The sequence below is a fragment of the Trachurus trachurus genome (genome assembly GCF_905171665.1).
Source record: "Trachurus trachurus genome assembly, chromosome: 18".
In the NCBI taxonomy this organism is placed as follows: domain Eukaryota; kingdom Metazoa; phylum Chordata; class Actinopteri; order Carangiformes; family Carangidae; genus Trachurus; species Trachurus trachurus.
Window position 1 is genome coordinate 21,757,839 of NC_139909.1, and position 17,650 is coordinate 21,775,488.

Below are 17,650 nucleotides of genomic sequence, written 5' to 3' on the forward strand. Positions count from 1 at the left end.
ATGACTTTTCTCACATCTGAGTGAGTCAGTGACTTTCTGCAAACTCATAGCTCTTTTCTCCAAGTCATGCGTCACAATGGATTGTCCAGATTCCTTCTATGGGACATCTCTATTCACCATGAAAATTAATATCCGTCTCCCCTCTTTATTTTTTCCCATTTTTGTCTCAGCAAGGTAAGGTGTGAGGTCATTATTGATTTTAGTAAGTTAATTCTGAAGTTAAACTAAAACAAAAATAATATACATAATAGTAACAACGTAAATCAAATAAAGAAAACAACAAGAGGTGTGGCTAACATGTTTTATGGCCATATTGATTATATTAGGACAATTGATATATGTATGTATATATGTTAGCCATGATATATACATATACATATATACTCAATGCAATCTGTAGATCAAAAACTGAAAAAAGTTTTTAAAAAAAGAGAAAAATATTAGGGAGAGGGTTCAAGTCTCTTCATGCAAGGGGTGAGGCCAGTTAGTGTTAATGAAGGGTCGATCGCACACAGTTCAGATTTTCCCAGGCAGCTCCCTTCATGGTCTGCGTCAATGGGCAGAGAGCTCCAGTCATTGATTGGAAAAGTCCAGTGAAAGGAAGTAAGTGTGATAACAGCTACATGCCAGGGGTGGTCTATAGTTCATCCAGCCTGATAACAGTTGTTAAAATAAGATCCCACAAAGGTGGTAAAAAGATTTTCTTTTTCTTATTTTCTTTTTTTATTCTTTAATAAACATGTATACGAGCAATTTTTGGCGAACGTCCCCCAGACTGCTGTTTAATACACCTGCAATTGCAGTTTCATCTTCAATAATGAGATTTCATCAGTGCTCTTGGTATGATCATTTCTGCGCCGGGGTCCAGGGGCCTATTGGCATATTAAAGCACTTTATTAAGTGTGTGTGTGTGTGAGAGAGAGAGAGATGAACACATCCAGGTGCAGGTCTGGGAACAGCCCCATCTTGATCATAAATCAGCCTAAGGCCACTAATGGGATCAAGCCCTCATTTGATGCCTGCTTTACAGTAGGAGCTTCGGCCACTAAATCAAGAGTTGTAAATACTGTTCACGAGTCCATAAAGCACGGGATGGTGAGCAGGGATAACAGGTGGCCACATAACAGGCTGAGCAGGTCCAACTGAGGCGAGGGAGAGAGATCGTCTCCTCACCGCCATTCCTTAGATGTTGTTAAAAAGTTGGGGGGAATTAATGAAGAAGAAGTTTTATTATTTTCTTACTTCCTCTCACTGGAGTTGCCATGGTTGGCTATTTGTCTGCTTGAGAAGTCTGCTGCGTACGCTCACTTAATAGGGTTTGACTAAGAACATAAATCAGGAGGAAAGAAATTCACAAAAAAAGTAAAGGTAACTCTTAAATACTTTTTTAATACTTAATTGACAAAAGATTTTTGCATTATGATTCTTTATTTCTTCATACGGATAGATTTTGAAGAATAAAATAGAAAAATAACCAAATGAAACAGAAAATAAACAGCAAAAAAAAAAAAGGCTAAATTTCTCTATGTTTTTGGGCAGACCTCTTTGGATGAACACGTTCAGTCTTGTCAGGAAGGGGGAGAACTGGATGGTAATAAAAAGCAATAACATATATAGAGAGGGCTAAACGAAAAACAGAGAGGTGGAGTTTTTCAGCTACCTTGGAATTGATGGCGGATTGTACTTTCAGTAAAGCAAACAGAATAGAAAAAGGTAACGGAAAACCCAGGGCAAACCAAAGTATAAGACAATTAGAATGATATCTACCATATAATGCAGTTTGTTTACCATAGCGTGTCCAATGCCTGCGTGCTTCAGGAGAAAACAGGGGGAGGAGAAAGAAAAAAAATAATGACAAACCTTAAACTCAAGAAAACATACCTCAACCCCAAAAAATGGGAAAGGAAAAAAAAAAGAAAAATAATTGCCTCTTGAAAAAGCAGTTCCTCCTTTTCTTAGACGACTCGCTTCTAAGCAAAAAATTGAATACAATAGTAAAATACAGTGGGGTCCATAAGTCTGACTCAGACTTTGGGCCCCACTGTATACGCTGAAAAAATGAATCTCTCTACGGTTTATGTAGTAAAACATCCAAATAAAGAAATAAAGAAAGCAATCGTCCAACTATTTGGATTGAAAGGGTCATATATATAAAATAAAAGCATAAAGAACCAAAGGAATAAAAGGATAACAATACATTGTTAGTATGTAAGTCGCAAGTTAAGTAGAGAAAACAACAGATGGTTCACATTCCGTGAATGACACAGTGTTAGTTGTTGAAATCATAAAAGGTAAAGGGAAAAGAAAAATTCACCAATGAAAAGAATCAAATTGGAAGAATTCTGAAGCTTGTTGTTAGTAAAAGAGACAAGAGTTAGCAAATCAACTTCCACAGAGGGGACTTGGGTAGTTTTTGATGGGGATGTTTGATTTGGAGCGGGGGAAGGGAATGAGGGAAAAGTACATCAGTATTAGTATTCACTCTGACAGGCTCGCTGGCTGTGGGGAACTATTCCATTTCAAAGTGGCGGCCTTTTGTAGTGGGCGTGGCCAATCATGTTTTGGTAACTTCAAAGGGTGCAAAAATCCCTAAGCAAATTGTCTCCAAGTGGGAATCATAAAGGGGCTACTGTGATGTAAGCAGGAGAAAAGAAAACAAAAGAATTATTGCATTGTAAAAAAAAAAAAAAAAAGAGCAATTATGGGGGAACAAAAACAACTACATAGCATTTCAAGATTTAAAGCAAGTGATGTCAAACAATCAGTGCATTTTGGGAAACAGGAAGTAAAGAGAGGGGCAAACAGGGAAATCTTCAGCGTCCTGAAAAAGAGAGAGATGTCCATTTAGTCATTTCCACAATAAACAGCAATTCCAGTCATCCCTGGGAAGAGAAATATGAAGAATTGGAAATGAAATGAAAAGATGCCATGACATATCCGTTCCCTGTCACTGTCATCTGATTATAATGAGCTTTTATGCTTATTTTCAGAGTGCCTGAATATGTGTACCATTTCTATCTTAAAACACTGTCAGGTCTCAGAGCTGCACAGGTCATAACGTATCGAGGCTCTTGTGCAGTCAGAAGGGTAAAAGATCTATCGCTGAGATCTGCTCTGAGTTTTCCCTCTGGACAGAGTGGACATCTAGAGGACATCTTCTATCTTGATCTGAGTGTTGAAATTGTCAGCTGCTGTGGGTGACCATATCTGACAAACTGCATATGGACAAGAAAAGGTGGCCGGTTCATTGGGAATTGGAAATTCCTGACTGAAATCCCAATCTTTACCTTTAAGCTATTAAGCTTTTGTGTGTGTGTGTGTGTGTGTGTGTGTGTGTGTGTGTGTGTGTGTGTGTGTGTGTGTGTGTGTGTGTGTGTGTGTGTGTCTGTGTGTGTGTGTTTCATGATGGTCACCATGTCAAATTAAACAATCACAGTGGCATAAATTATTGCTGTGTCTTGGGCAGGAGACTGGAAACCCTACAAGTATCACCCAGACCAATCATTGTTCATGACCGATCACGACCCTGTACGAGTTCATAGACCATTGGGGAGGCTTGGCAAGAAACTGTCAATCATGGCTACCGTAGCGCTGTGTGATGCTAGTGGTCTTTAGCTCAGACACAAAAAATAAAAGGAAGAAAAAAACGATGGTGGAGCCGTTGCTGGGTCTGGTGAAGAGGACAGTCTGACTGTCTGTCCTTCACAGAGAACACGAGGTCCGTTAACAAATGCGTACACCTCAAAACCATGAATTTACATTGGGCGAATGAAGCCAGCTAACATAGCTTCACTGTGTGTAACCAATGAGAGCACTCTGCTTCTATTGGTCAACCGAGATGTCAGACTAGGCGAAGAAATGCAAAATTTCTAACATGCTAGACTTTTTGTTGTGGCGTCGCTGAGCATTCTAGACGCAAAATCGCTTGTCAGTTATGTTAATAATGATAATATTAATAATAATAATAATAATAATAATGTACTGTTAAAGCAGAAGTGAGTGATATATTTGTGTTAATATAAGTCTTAAATAGTTTTATACAACAGTTAGTTCCGACCGGTCCCAACCGAGCAATTTGATTGGACAACGAGACATTCCATAGTGCTGATATACACTGCCCTGCTAAGCCAGACCGCAGTAACTACCGAAAATTCGAAATTGATTTTTTTGTGAAATTTAACTTGTCAATAAATGTTTTATCTTGTGTAAAATTTTCAGCGGTCAATATTGCTCAGTTTTAGTTTTATGAGGTATGAAAAATTGCAGTAACTACAAAATCACTCTTGAAACTAAGCCAAACCGCAGTAACTACAGTTACTGCACTCTGTATCTGTTTCCCTGTACAAAATCACACTCAAAACTGAGCCAAACCGCAGTAACTGCGCAGTTACTGCACTCTGCCTCTTTTCGCCTGCACTCCACCTGTAGTTACTGCGCTCTATTACACACCGCTAGCCAGTTACGGTAGCTAGCTAACGTTAGCTTCGGCAGGTTAGCACCAGCACAGGGACCGGTTCGCCCCCCCCCCCCCGCTGTTCGGACCCTCGGACCCCCCCCCCCTCCCGGACCATCGGACCGCCCCGTCTCCCCCCCACCCCCCGGACCCCCGGACCGTCGGACCCCCCCCAGCTATCCATGGTGCTGAACCGGTGACGTTGTTTACACTGTGCGCCTGTCTGTGAAACGTGCGCTGCTGCAGGGACTGGGCAGATCTGTCCCACTTGCTTTCTCCCCCCCTCCGTTATGATCTACCGTCCCACAGAGTAGAAGAAATACCGGTAGGCTACACTTTTTTCCCCCTTCCCCGCTCCGCTCAGCGCGGCTGAACCCGGCTTGTATGCGGCTTGAGCTCAGCCCACACGGGCGCGAGTCTGCTGCAGCCCCCGCTCCTGTTGACAGCAGATGGGGGAGAAAAAAATATATTTCTCTGCTCTGATGCTTTGGTTGAGCTTAGGCCATGAAGAAAGAAGTTTGTTAAGTTCAGTAAAAAGACCAGGTAGAGGCTAGACAGGCTAGAAGCATGCTGGAAAAAAACAACAACATTGTAGTTACTGCACTTTGCCGTAGCATTACCTGTGTATTTATTTAAGGAGACCTGGCACCAGAGCGCAGTATCTGCTTTTTAGGGGTCAAATATAAAATATGTGGTCATATATTTTATTGCATAAATATTACTTAATGAAAACCTGTCAAATCTGTGTATTTTCACTAATCTACCTACAACACATTTGGAAGGCTAATCAAAAAACTTTAAAGCCATTTTTCTCAGTTTCACTGTTCGCGTAGTTACTGCGGTCTGGCTTAGCAGGGCAGTACAGTATAACAGCACTGGGACTTTTCACAGACATAATCACTCCGCTGTTCAGCTGGACAGGAGCAAAGTCAGAGCCACGCTCCCCATACAGGAGCTGCTCCATCTCTCTGCTGCTGCTGCTGCTGCTGCTGCTGCTGCTGCTGCTGCTGCTGCTGCTACAGTTATAAACGGACCTGAACATTAAAACCTGGACCTGACCTGGTCCGTCTAATTGGAGATAAATCTCTACTAAACCCGGCTGGGGAAAAAATCGCCGCGGGGGCAACTACGTTTTGAGGTGATGTGTTTTGATATTAGCATTAGCTGTTGTTAGCCACGTAGCTCAGCTACTTAGCTTCAACTGTGTTTATATTGATTACATAGATGATAAACAAATGTAATACAGTATCGATAACGTCTCTGTATGTCTTCACGCTGGTCCTGTTGCTGCGGTGCTAATCAGACACGGGCTCAGAACCAGAACCAGCACTGGAAGCAGCTCGGTGGAAAACCTAGTAGCTAATAGCAAGCTAGTATGAAATGTTTATGTGTTGCCTGGCAACAGCCTTGTCTCCCTTCCAGTTGCAGAACTATTTCTGTTGGCGGAGCCAAATAAATGATTAAATAAACAAACAAATCATAATCTCTTGTAGTTTATTACTGTTCTAAAAATGCGCTCGTAGCACTGTTGTATAAAAGCAATATCACACTCGAGGTCGTGCTGTTGTACTGTATATCAGCACGGTGTGATTATCTGCGGCACTCGGCCTGCGGCCTCGTGCCTACGACCGAATCACAGCCGTGCTGATATACAGTACAACAGCACTCCCTCTCGTGTGATATTGCTTAAATATCTTCCGACAGCAATCACTTACATAGAGTGTTTGGACTGAAACACGGGTCTCTCAGTCCCTCTGCTCTGCTCTGAGCCGAAGAGAAAACATTTATCGTATCCTACAGTTTTTATCCAATGAGGAGAGAGAACGGCATGCAGGGCTGTGTGTGCAGCCAAGGAACGCCGTGAATGTGGTGACGTAGCGACGAGGACTGTTATGGTGCGTTCAAGGAAACTCGTATTTTTCCGACCGTGAAGTGGTACCAGTTCGATCTGGTACGAGTTCACCGGTCGGAAGTTACGAGTGGCCGTTATAGTGACTTTCACCGGTAAAACAGGTCGGAAAAACACGAGTGGGTTGCCTGGAACGCTACAAAGTCGTAAGTTGTGACTTGAAGCTGTAATTTACGATTTCAAAAGCCTGCCTGGAACGCAGCATTAGCGAAAACGACCGGATCACTCACTTCTGCTTTAAATACAAAATTAAATACAAAATTGTGTATTTGTGTTGTCTGATCCTGGCATTAGACTATAGGAAGTTTGAAAAGCTCCATGTCCATGTCCGTAACCATGGAGTCAACATTGGGGGGGACCAAATCTCTCTCTTTCTATATAGCTGTATATATACCGGTAAATTCGCTAACACATTGGATACTTTTTTATTTTTTATTTTTTAATCAGCTAGCTATATATTGGGGGGGGGGGACATTTTGAGCATATTTGAATATTGGGGGGGATGTGTCCCCCCCAATGTATATAGTAATTACGGCCTTGGCGATATGTAAGATCAAAATGGCATCACAATGTTTATGTTGGAGTCTGGAAGGTTGTCCCATGTACAGTATGTACAATATTGTGTGTGTTTGTGTGTGGGTTGGATGAGTATGTGTTGGTGGCATCTGTGTGGGAGCTGAGTCTGAGTTGTAACCACAAACAGAATCCTCCCTGTGAGGCTAACTGGCCGATCTGAGGCTTCACGCACGCCCACTCTTTGATCCAGGGGTCATGTTAAAGTACTGTCACCAGTCAAACACTTTGTCTAATGACTCCTCTTAATCCATTAAGTAGGTAACTAAGATTCAACAGTGGGTGTGAATTAACATATCCACATCGCACTGCGCTCCCTTGTCTCTGAGCTGACGAAAACAACAGCTGATACATCAAAGACTGGATGTGATAGGGGGCTTGGATAACTGGGAGGCTGACAATGGTTTATTAAGTTAGACAAATGTATCCTTACAAAGGTGACATTGACTGTAGGCTCTTCAAAACTAATTCACAGACAGCCAGGGATACGGCGGGGGCAAAAAAAGAAGGGAGATTATTAAATGCAACATTTTGAATTCTGGAAGTTTCAGATCCCTCACAGGCATTTGATGTCTGGATTTTGAACTTATCTCTCTCTCTGTTCTTTGACTGAAAAGCCCTGGGATGGTTGTAAAAAAAAAAAAAAGTGTATCCTTCAAAAAATTGCTAATGGTCTTTGAAATGACACGATAAAGTGATGGCAGCGAGTGAAAAGACGGGTGGTGGAAATGAAAGGGAGAGATTACATTTGGACTTCTGTGTGCACAGAGCCTGCATAATCCCCTGTAATGAGTGAGCACACAGATGTGTGTCAGTCTACACCAGCCTTTCTCACAGTGGCCTATCAATTTGTTAAAATGTCATGCTTTAAATTTTGTGTTTCTCAAACTGTAACCACAATGCCTCCAAGGGAAAAAAAATGAATATGTTGTTCTCTCACTACGACAGAGACCAGAGTGTTGAATTACATTTAGCCAGTGTTCATATGTGTAATGTTGGTGCTATAATTAATAATGTCTGTTCAGCTGATATTCTTATGCAGACATAAAGAAGTGTATTTTAATTGTATATCTACAATGAAATCTCTCTCAAAAGGTCACAAGATTATGTGTTTATATGCGACTGGTGATTTTTGAATCCCTTGTCTGAAAAGTTTGGGGACGTACTCTGCAATGTTCTGTGATTAGTGTGTGTTTATTTTGATTTCACTGAGTGTGTGTGAAATGTAGGAGGTAAAGAAAAGTACTTCTGTAAATGAGGAAAAATAATTATTACTTTGTTTTTTGTCAGGTAAACTTAACTTGTCATGTTGCTTTGTTAATCTTTGGGGGGTCTTCATGAAGCTTAGTGGGTTGTGCAAACTAAATTATGTGTATTGCTTTGATTGTATCTGCATCATTATAATCACATATACAGTATAACTGCAAGAAAAAAGTAAGGAGTTAAAGGTCCCATTTGTTATAACAGTACATTTCCACCTCTTCTTTAATTACAGTATAAAGCAGCTTTGATACTTCCACAATATTGATATAGAACAAAGGTTCTATATCAATATCATGGAAGTATCAAAGCCTCAGTCCAAAGAGAAATGCACACAGGCTGTATTCAGAAACTGAGCCTTCAGGACTTCTGTAACTTTGTGATGTCACAACAATACAGTCTTTGTTCTGAGCAATGCTCCAGGTCCCGCCCACTTTGATCCATCGTCCATCGTCTGACATTTGCTTATATTTTTACTCAACAGTCAGCCAATCAAATGAGATCAGAGCCTTCAGCTTTCTGATTGGTCCACTGGCCTGTTGTTACCAGAGCTCTATAAGCCTGAGATGAGATGGAAAGCCATATTGAATGGGTTTGTGCTGTTGAAAACCACATATCTCTTATACATCAACACTTCAAATGAGGTAGGAAAACTATAAGATATGCCATCTTTAAACTTGGGAGAGGACTTATTTTAGAGAAAGAGGAAATGCTTTATGAATAAAATGCCTGACTAGAAAGAAGCCTAGGGATCTGAGCTATTGAAACTGACGTGGGAACGTAGGTGTGCAGAAGATCTAGAGGCGTAGCTTTTATACAAGTCAGACTTTTTTTTTTTCCTGCAGGCTCCAGAACTGTGAGTACTGCTGAACTGTTGCTCTATTGTCAGGATCAATAGTGCAGAAAATTAAACTTTTGTCCTGTTTTTGTTATCAAACAAGAGACAGAATGGTCGGGTAACTAGTTGGTTTAAGGAGTTCCTGTCACGATTGTGTTTCATGAAGGGAAGAAAAGCAGCACAGCTCCTACAATAACAATCCATATGCGATGAATCCCTCCTTATCCCATGCAGAGAGCATCCCTGGAATGCATAATTGTCTCAGTAAGAGGTGGGAGTGTAGTATAGAGGGAATACAGTGGGCTGATAACAACAGAGAGCACCAAAAGATAAATATGAAAAAAAAAATATATATGTCAAGGGATTTGGGAGAAAAACAACGTGGGTATTATAAGAATAGGAGCATTATTATCAAAAACAGACCGGCTCAAGCCATTTCTGTTCTGCTAATTTTCTTACAGTACAGTACACATCCTCTTCCACACTGCACTTGTTCCACATTTGCCTCAAACCAGCCATGCCTGGAGCCCCTGCTGTGACAGCCCATCACCCTCTCCGTAATTGACCCATGTGGGAAAAGGAAGGCTTGCGAATACCACTGTTTGCTGATGGTGGATAAACCTCCCAGTCATGTAAACAACCACGGGCACAGGCAAACAACTTTGTGTTGCATCTGTCCCAAAGGGCCCCATGGGCTAAGAGATCTTCATATATTAAATACTGGGGGATGGTCTGGTTAAATAGGAAGAGGGGGGAATGAGGGGTTGCTGGCTCTGTTAACATACTAATTTTGTATCTTTGTTTTGTCGCTGTGAGTGCTGAAATAATTCATGTGGCTCCTTCTGTCTTACACAGAATTACCTGCAGGATGCCGGTCGCAGCTGGCTAAGATGCGATATGATGTTGTTTTTTTTTTGTCGGGCCGCTGATCTTTTACGCACTCGTCACCCTGGACGTTACTGAATTGCGGCCACCAGCGAATAAGCTGAATAAATATTTAATGACAAAGCTGTGAAAATGATGAATGACTCGTGCAGCCGAGCCAGGATTCCCGGTCCAGATAGATTTATCATTGTAAACTGAGGAAGTTCTATAAGACTGATGACCGGTCTCCTATAAATTTCCAATTTGGGCCTTCAGATATAAAAAAACAGTGTTCAAAGTGATATTGTGGCATAGTGTTATAGGCCGGGGGGAGAGGTGTGATTTGTCAGTAGGAAGGTATTTCAGTGTGAATTGATGATTAGTGACACATGAGGAATCAGTTTGTATCAGTGCTGTAAACACCCAAGTACAAGCCGGATTCATATTATATACATCCGTGTGTGTCTGCCTGGGTAATAATGCATTGGTGTTGCGAGACGCTGTCCTCAGTAACACAGACACTCTGTGGGTGACCCTGTCAGACAGAGTGGAGCTGGGCTTCAATTCAAAATAGCTCTTTCAGGTACATTTGGTTCCGCGTTCATTCCAATCATTCGGCATTCACTCCAGTCCGCCTCTCTCTAAGTCTGGCTCCAAGTAATGGAAACTGGCAGAGAGGCTTCAGGTGCAAATATAAATGTCACTGCAATTACAGTGGAGAGGAGTCTGCAAACAAATAGTGCACGTGGATGTATGCTTCTGTATAGGTATGTGTGCATTGAAATTGCAGTAGAAGGTACTGTGTATCCCGATGCAGACAGTCCGTGATTTTCTCCCCTTTTTTTCCCCCCTGCTCTGCTTCCTATCATCTTCATCACTATTTTCCCATCTGTGACGGACTGACAGACTGTCTGTCTTTGAACAGAGGCACTTCATTCTCTTCAGATTTCATCAGGATGTGACCGAGTTCAATGTCAAACAAGCTCCGAAGCTGAGACCACAAAATGTGACAGTGAAGACGATTTAAATACTCATCAGTTGGTTTTTACAGCGCGCCTCAGAGTCTACCTTTGGTTGATTTCATTGGCCATGTGACATTGGCTGAGGATGTGGTCAACAAAGGTGCCACCAATGCTGTCATATAGCAAACTTTAAAATCTGGTATTTTTATTAAAAGTCCAGTGTGTAAAATGGGGCTAAAACCATGATATCTAACGCTCAGATTCTAGATTGCAGCGCTCACTCGCTCACACTCACCCCTCCCGTTGGCAAAGTGACAGTGGCCTCCGAGGACAAAAAACTTGTTTACCACGACTGGGAGTATTCAGGAGCATGGAGCGATGAGGTGAAGATCTAAACCATTTTACCATATGTCTGCTGTTTCTTCCGCCTTCTTTCCTTCCGCCTTCTTCTTTGTTGGTTTATTTATGAATGCGAAACTCATGAAACAAGTTCTCTGGCTAGCTGGATTTTCTGTTACAGGGGCAATCGCCATTCCGACATCCCACCAGTCCGACATAGGCCTCTAATTGTCTAGATGGCAACACTTAATTTTCTATCAAACGTCCCATCATTCCAACAATTTTTGCCTCCTATGGTCGGAATTATGATATTTTTCCCCTGCCTTTCCGACAATTCCTTTAATAGCGTATTTTTTCCCCCAAAAGACTTTGCACTGGTTGGGTTTAGGCAATGATGAAAGGAGTTGGTTAAATTTAGTAAAAAGACCAAGTAGAGGCTAGACAGGCAGACTAGTCCCTGTCTGCGCTCTGCTGCGTAATTACGCACAACCATGTGGGTATTCCTCTATCAGCATGTCTTAAAGAAGGGAGTCACCTGTTGAGTAACGCACATGTCCTTATATGGAATGGTGGGATGTTCGCATGTCAGAATAGCGGCATGTCGGAATGGTGGTAGCTATGTCTAAATAGTGGGATGTCGGAATGACAGCATGTAACCCTGCCATACAAACATGGCGGCGCAAGATGGCGACACTCTCTAAAGAAAGACCCTTGCTATATGTTTATATAAAGGAAGAATTATAAGGCTACGAAAACCAAACAGATTTTATTTTATAGCGATTATAGAATTATACAAATATATTCATGGGGAGTATATTCAGATTTTGCCAATAAACCTTGACATTTTTTACACACTGGACCTTTAATGTATAATAATGTATGATTCTTTTATTTCATTTATTTTCTTTTGTAGCATATAAGAAAAGAATTAGCCTTCAATGTGTGGCAGCTTCATTACCACTGTGATGCTCAGCCAATGTGTTATACTGTTAAGTGAAAGCTCTTGTCTCAATGTTGAGTTTGTGCTACAGTGCTACTGTAGCTTCCCTACTGAACCACAACTGTTATCTTGAACCACAACTAGTGAAACACTTTTAACTTCTTCAGGCAGATGGCTCGTCTAACAAGAGAAACTATATAATTTAAGAATTAAAAACACACTGGAATAGAAAGGATGGACTGTTCAGCTGCCTTTGATTTCTATCTCTGAACTGTTTTCAGACTGAGTTCACTGTGTGAACACAGCTATGGCAGCTGAACATGAATATGCATGGTGTAGAAAAAGTCACTCTAGTGGTTCTTAATTGTTCATACTTGCGTGTTCTTGTGATTGCACTTGATCGGGAAAAAAAAGTCACAGTTCTGCTTAAGAGTACAAATTAAGAAATTGCCTCTTACCTACAGAGCACAAAGCATTAAGCCTCCAGCAGTGGAAGTTTGTTTTCTTACTCCTGACAGAGGGTAAATGAGGGGAACAACAAGGTAAGTCTTTAGAATCCAGCTTAGTCAGAGGAAATAAATGACAATAAAAGACATCAGCAGTAAGTGTGGGGGTGTGTTGTGTTTGGGTTGGAAATAATGTGTCAAGAGGTGTCATTTAAGTGTCACGAATTTGCACAAATGCTGAATTATACATGCGCAAACCCTGATACATGCTGGTACTGCAGATTGTGATTTGCCTCCAGTCCTCCGGTGTTGTCAAGAGTCGGTAACTGACAAAAGTAGAGAGCGGGGAAATTGAGGGACGGCACTCTCCCAATTGGGATGCAGGTAGCAGTTAAGGATTATTGTTGTTTTCGCATTGATGCTATTTTACAACGGGCTTTCACACGGACACAACACACCATAAAGTGTTCTCTGCTACTCTTTTTCTTTTACAAGCCTGCCTCTTCCTCGCTCCCCCCCCCCCAAGTGGCTCGCCCTGCTGACTTGTCCTATGCTCTCCTATAATCTCTAATCTCTTCTCGAGATCTCACCTGTTTCTGTCTCGCTGGCAGATTTTATAAGCCGTTTCCACCTGTTTGAATGTGCTAATGGTGCAGAGATTTGTTATCTGATAACAGCTCTGCGAGACAGAGGAATGAATAAAGATGAAAGTGCCGGAGCAGGTAGTGGCAAATGAGGCTGATGAGTGAGTGAGTGTGGGAATGCGGGCAGATATGCTAATGCAGTGAAAATGTGATGCAAATGAGCTTCTTTCCCCTCAAATGCACAGAACCTCTCCATGTCGGTATCACACAGCTAGGATGATGTTTTTGCATGAGGTGTTTTGTACTGTTTTTTTTGTGTTGTTGTTGCAATATACAAGCAGAAGCTGTGATTCGGGTGCTGACCTCTGATCAGCATGAGGAATGAGGCACTAGGGGGATACAAAAAAAAGAAGTAAATAAAGATTCCCAAATGGAAATCTCAATGATGACTGCGCCTCTCGGGCGCCACTGAAACACATTAGGAATACTTAAAATATCATTGGCGGTAAACTGTGGAAGGATTACAGGGGTGTTAGCATGTCATTATATACATCAAACAAATCCACTGCTCTCCTGCCTGCCTTGAATAGCAATACCTATCGTCAACATAAAAATGCCTTGCTGTGTGTGCTGGCAATGCCGAGCACTCTAAATGGCTTTTTCAATTTGGCCACAGGAGGTTGAGGCTGTTATTATGCTAAATGCATTATGCCGACTTGATTGAGATGTTAACATGTGAATAGTGGGAGCTAATCCACGATTTGCGTATGGAGTGGCTATGACATTTAAGCCTGAGGTTCACCATTCCAAATTGTTTAAGTCACTGATTAAGTTAATTTGTTTTTTTGCACACCAATTGCTTTCACATGGGTCATATTTTTTTCCGTCATAGCACCGAGCCACAAGCCTCGTGAATCAGGACACGACGGTTTTTAATCATAGCGTTTAAGTGGAAGATGTAGTTTGTTGTATGGAAAAGGGTTGATGCGAGGACTTGGAGTACCGCAGGCAGGGAACGTTCACTACCCAACAGCAAGGCAGACACAGTTGCTAAGTGACAAATTGCTAGCAGGAATGGACAAGAGAGACAGAGTGAAAATGAGAAAAGAAAAAGGGAGGGGACAGCGAGCGGGGAGAGGAATTGATTGGCTCTCTCTTAGGAATATGAGCTGCCTCATGGAGAGTGGTTGGGTGGGAGAGGAAGGATGGACTGATGAAGAGGGAGGAGGAGGGAGGGAGGATAATTGCAGCTGATCAGATGGATGAAAAACTATCTGAAGCAGCGAAAGAGGCAGACATGAGGAAAAAAGGAGGTGTGTGCATGTGTGTGTGTGTGTGTGAGCTTTAAGTATTGATTGAAAGGGGGGAGGACTGATGCTCTCAGTCTGCCGTCTCATATCAAATACACTATGGTTAAAACATGACTCTTAAATATCTTGGAAACAGGGATTACAACACACGAGAGGCGAAATGATGAATGAAGGGGTTTTAAAACGCTGCAGTACATCTAGAAAATTCCTTTATTAATGCTTTTGCCTGGAGAAGATCTCACAACGCTAATAAATGACAACAATTCTCCCTGATGAGTCTTTCACTCATGACAGCAACTGAGCTGTGGCAGTGTTTCATTTTCAAATGACACTATTATTTGGATGAGAATCCACTTCTTTTTTTTTTTTTTAATCAAATGTTTTCCATTCACTGACTTTGTTCTATGTCTCTGGATAAAAAACATACAGTACATACACAGTTCTCATGTGAGAGCAGTGGATGCGAATACATACAAGTGGTATCTTTTACATAGTGAGATACTGTAGGTGAGAAGAAGTTGAGGATTCAGTGTGGGGTGTGTGTGTGTTTGTGTGTGTGTGCACTTGACTGAATAACTATGTTGGCCTTCTTGGCTTTCATCTAATGTTGCCTTGCTGCTTGTAAAATTTGTACGAGTAAAGTTTTATTATCCATTATTGACTGTGAGGGCATGCTCCAGCCTCCATAACCATAAACAGCTGAATGCACGTCTGTGGATTCACTATATGACCCCCAACTTTCATAGTAACTAGTGTTTTTTTCCCTTTTGCACAGTGGTGTTTGTTACTCATATGCTTTTTATGGTTTACATTAAAGGTCCCATATTGCATAAAGTGAGACTTCCATGTCTGTTGTTTTATTTATTATTATAAAGCTAGGTCTAGGCTATATATTAATATAGTGGAAATATCACAGCCACAATCCACAGAGAAATGAACACAGCCTGTATTCAGGAACAGAACCCATACAGTAGATACTCAATAACAAAGATGACGCAGCATGTTTCATAAGTATCAGTGTACACTTGTACACACAACTACACAATGCATACTGTAGATACAGTATGAAATTGTGAATGTGAATGAATCTGTTATCTTGATAACTGATCAACCCAGTGCATATCAATCTATGAAGATTCCCTTTACCAATCAAAACACTGGATAATAAAAACTGTAATTGTCCTAAAATCACATAAGTCACAGTTTTAGCACTCACAATCAACACAGTGGATGAGTCTGAGTTGTGCGATCTTGCAGTAGTTTGTTGCTGAGTCTGGGGCAAGTTATCTGTCTGTGTGAAAAATGCCATTTCAGTGTCAGAATGTTCAGGGAATCTGTGGCTTGTGAAAAATGGACCCAATATTTCTTTCATCTGTCATAATTCCATTGGAGTGAATAGACTCAGACCTGCCACTGGTCTCCTAAAGGGGCGTGGAGACGGAGAAAACCCATGTGACACAGTCACAAGAAAAGATAAGTGCACCTTTCTCAGCTCCATCTGCTCCAGAGAGAAGCCCGACAGAAGTTTTTGGTTCTTAAAACCCACAAATATATATGTTCTATGGATAAACACTAACAATAAAAAACCATCAAAGTGTTAAATATTGGACCTTTAATAAAACATCAGAGACAAATTTTCCCCCTCCTTGTCTAGTAGCCACGATTCTTAGTTTTGCTTTAATCAAAGGAGGTGAGGCATCGCTGCTGCTAGGTATGTAAAGCACAGAGCTTCCTGTGTAGCAGGAGATTGCAGAACAACAAATATGAAGGTCTCCTCGGAGACTGAATCGCGAGTCTGTTGCATCAATCTGGGTTACAGCCAAACAAACATTTATATTTGCATTTCTTTATAGATTCTTGTTTATTCCCCCAAGTAACTGAGAGAAGAAATCCACTCCCTCAAAATGGCAGCGCCCCAGTGGATTCCCAAACGCTTCGCATTGGTCACTGCCTGTGTGTGTAATTCTAAACGTGACCTTCACTGAACCTGATCCAGATGCAGATCAAAGCTCCGCCGACTGGAGCTGAACTCCGGGGGCCAGCGGGTCGGTTCAACCTCGGGGCTGCCGCATCCAGCACGATGGAGGATATGAAATAATCTGTTTGATCCATTCATGAATCCAATGGCTGCCCGGTTATACGGAAGAGAGACGTGCGAGGGGCGGGGAGGACTTAAAGAAAATCAAAGTAGACAGAAGAGTCGGCCAGAGAGAAGGGATGCTGTATAGGTGAGAGGGGGGAAGGGAGGAAGGATGACAGTGGTACAAAAACTATAAATGGGATATTTAAAAAAAAAAAAAGAGAGATATTGAGTTCAAAGGTCTCTCTCTTTCTCTTTAGATGCTGGCTATGCTACTGGCCCAGTTCTGTGACACCGTGGATGCAGAATCTTTTGCTTGTAAAGTCACATTTGGGAATACAAAGAAAACTCGCCTCTGTTCTCCTTTTTTCGTAGTACAGAACAAACTGCTGTCTCCCTCCCAATCCTCCCACCGCTCACACTCTCCTTTAGTCTCCGATGGCAGCGCTGCACTTCATTTCCCACTCTCTGTTGTACGAGCAGCCATTCTTTCACTCCCTCTTCTTGTCATGAACACAAAAAAGGACAAGAAAAACCTCACTAAAATACAGACATACAAGCGCGCCCTTCCTCCTACCCCTGCCAACGTGCGTCTCATGTTTCCTCTGACTGTCTGCGCCGTCCTGTGGGACCCCGCCGGTGCGTCTGCGGAGCGCGCAGATAGACCGCTGTGATGTGAGGCGCTTCTGATTGTTCCAGTGATCATCAGCGTGGAAAGTTAGCCCTCCAAGAATACATTAGTATATAGATTACTGTATTTCTGCATGCCTATCTTTCCAGTCGATCGAATGCAGGGCATCCGACATGTTTTTCCTGGAATTGCATTGCCACAGTCTGAGCCGAGCATGGAATGGGTTTATATCAATGATTGTATTAAGTGATCATTTTAGAGAGGCTGGAACCCAATGGCAAAAACCATTGGATTTTAATTCTATGGTCAAATAAAGAGGAAACACACTAGAACTAGTTTATCCCCTTAGGTATCAATAAAGTAACCTGAACTAATATAAGGCACATTGCTTGTTCATGTTATGATTGTCTAATTTCAATAACATCTTTCACCTTTTGATGATATTTTGTATTATATTTAAT

General features: G+C 41.7%; 1 protein-coding gene across 1 annotated transcript in view; it reads right to left on the bottom strand.

Annotated features, from left to right (window-relative positions):
• Positions 1-17,650, bottom strand: part of nrxn2b (neurexin 2b) — a gene marked incomplete at its 3' end in the record, with an annotated part of 720,187 nt that overhangs the window by 418,433 nt on the left and 284,104 nt on the right. The window contains exon 5 of the mRNA XM_083993168.1: positions 1,789-1,812. Coding sequence (XP_083849294.1) covers positions 1,789-1,812 — 24 coding nt within the window. The remainder of the gene's footprint in view (positions 1-1,788; positions 1,813-17,650) is intronic.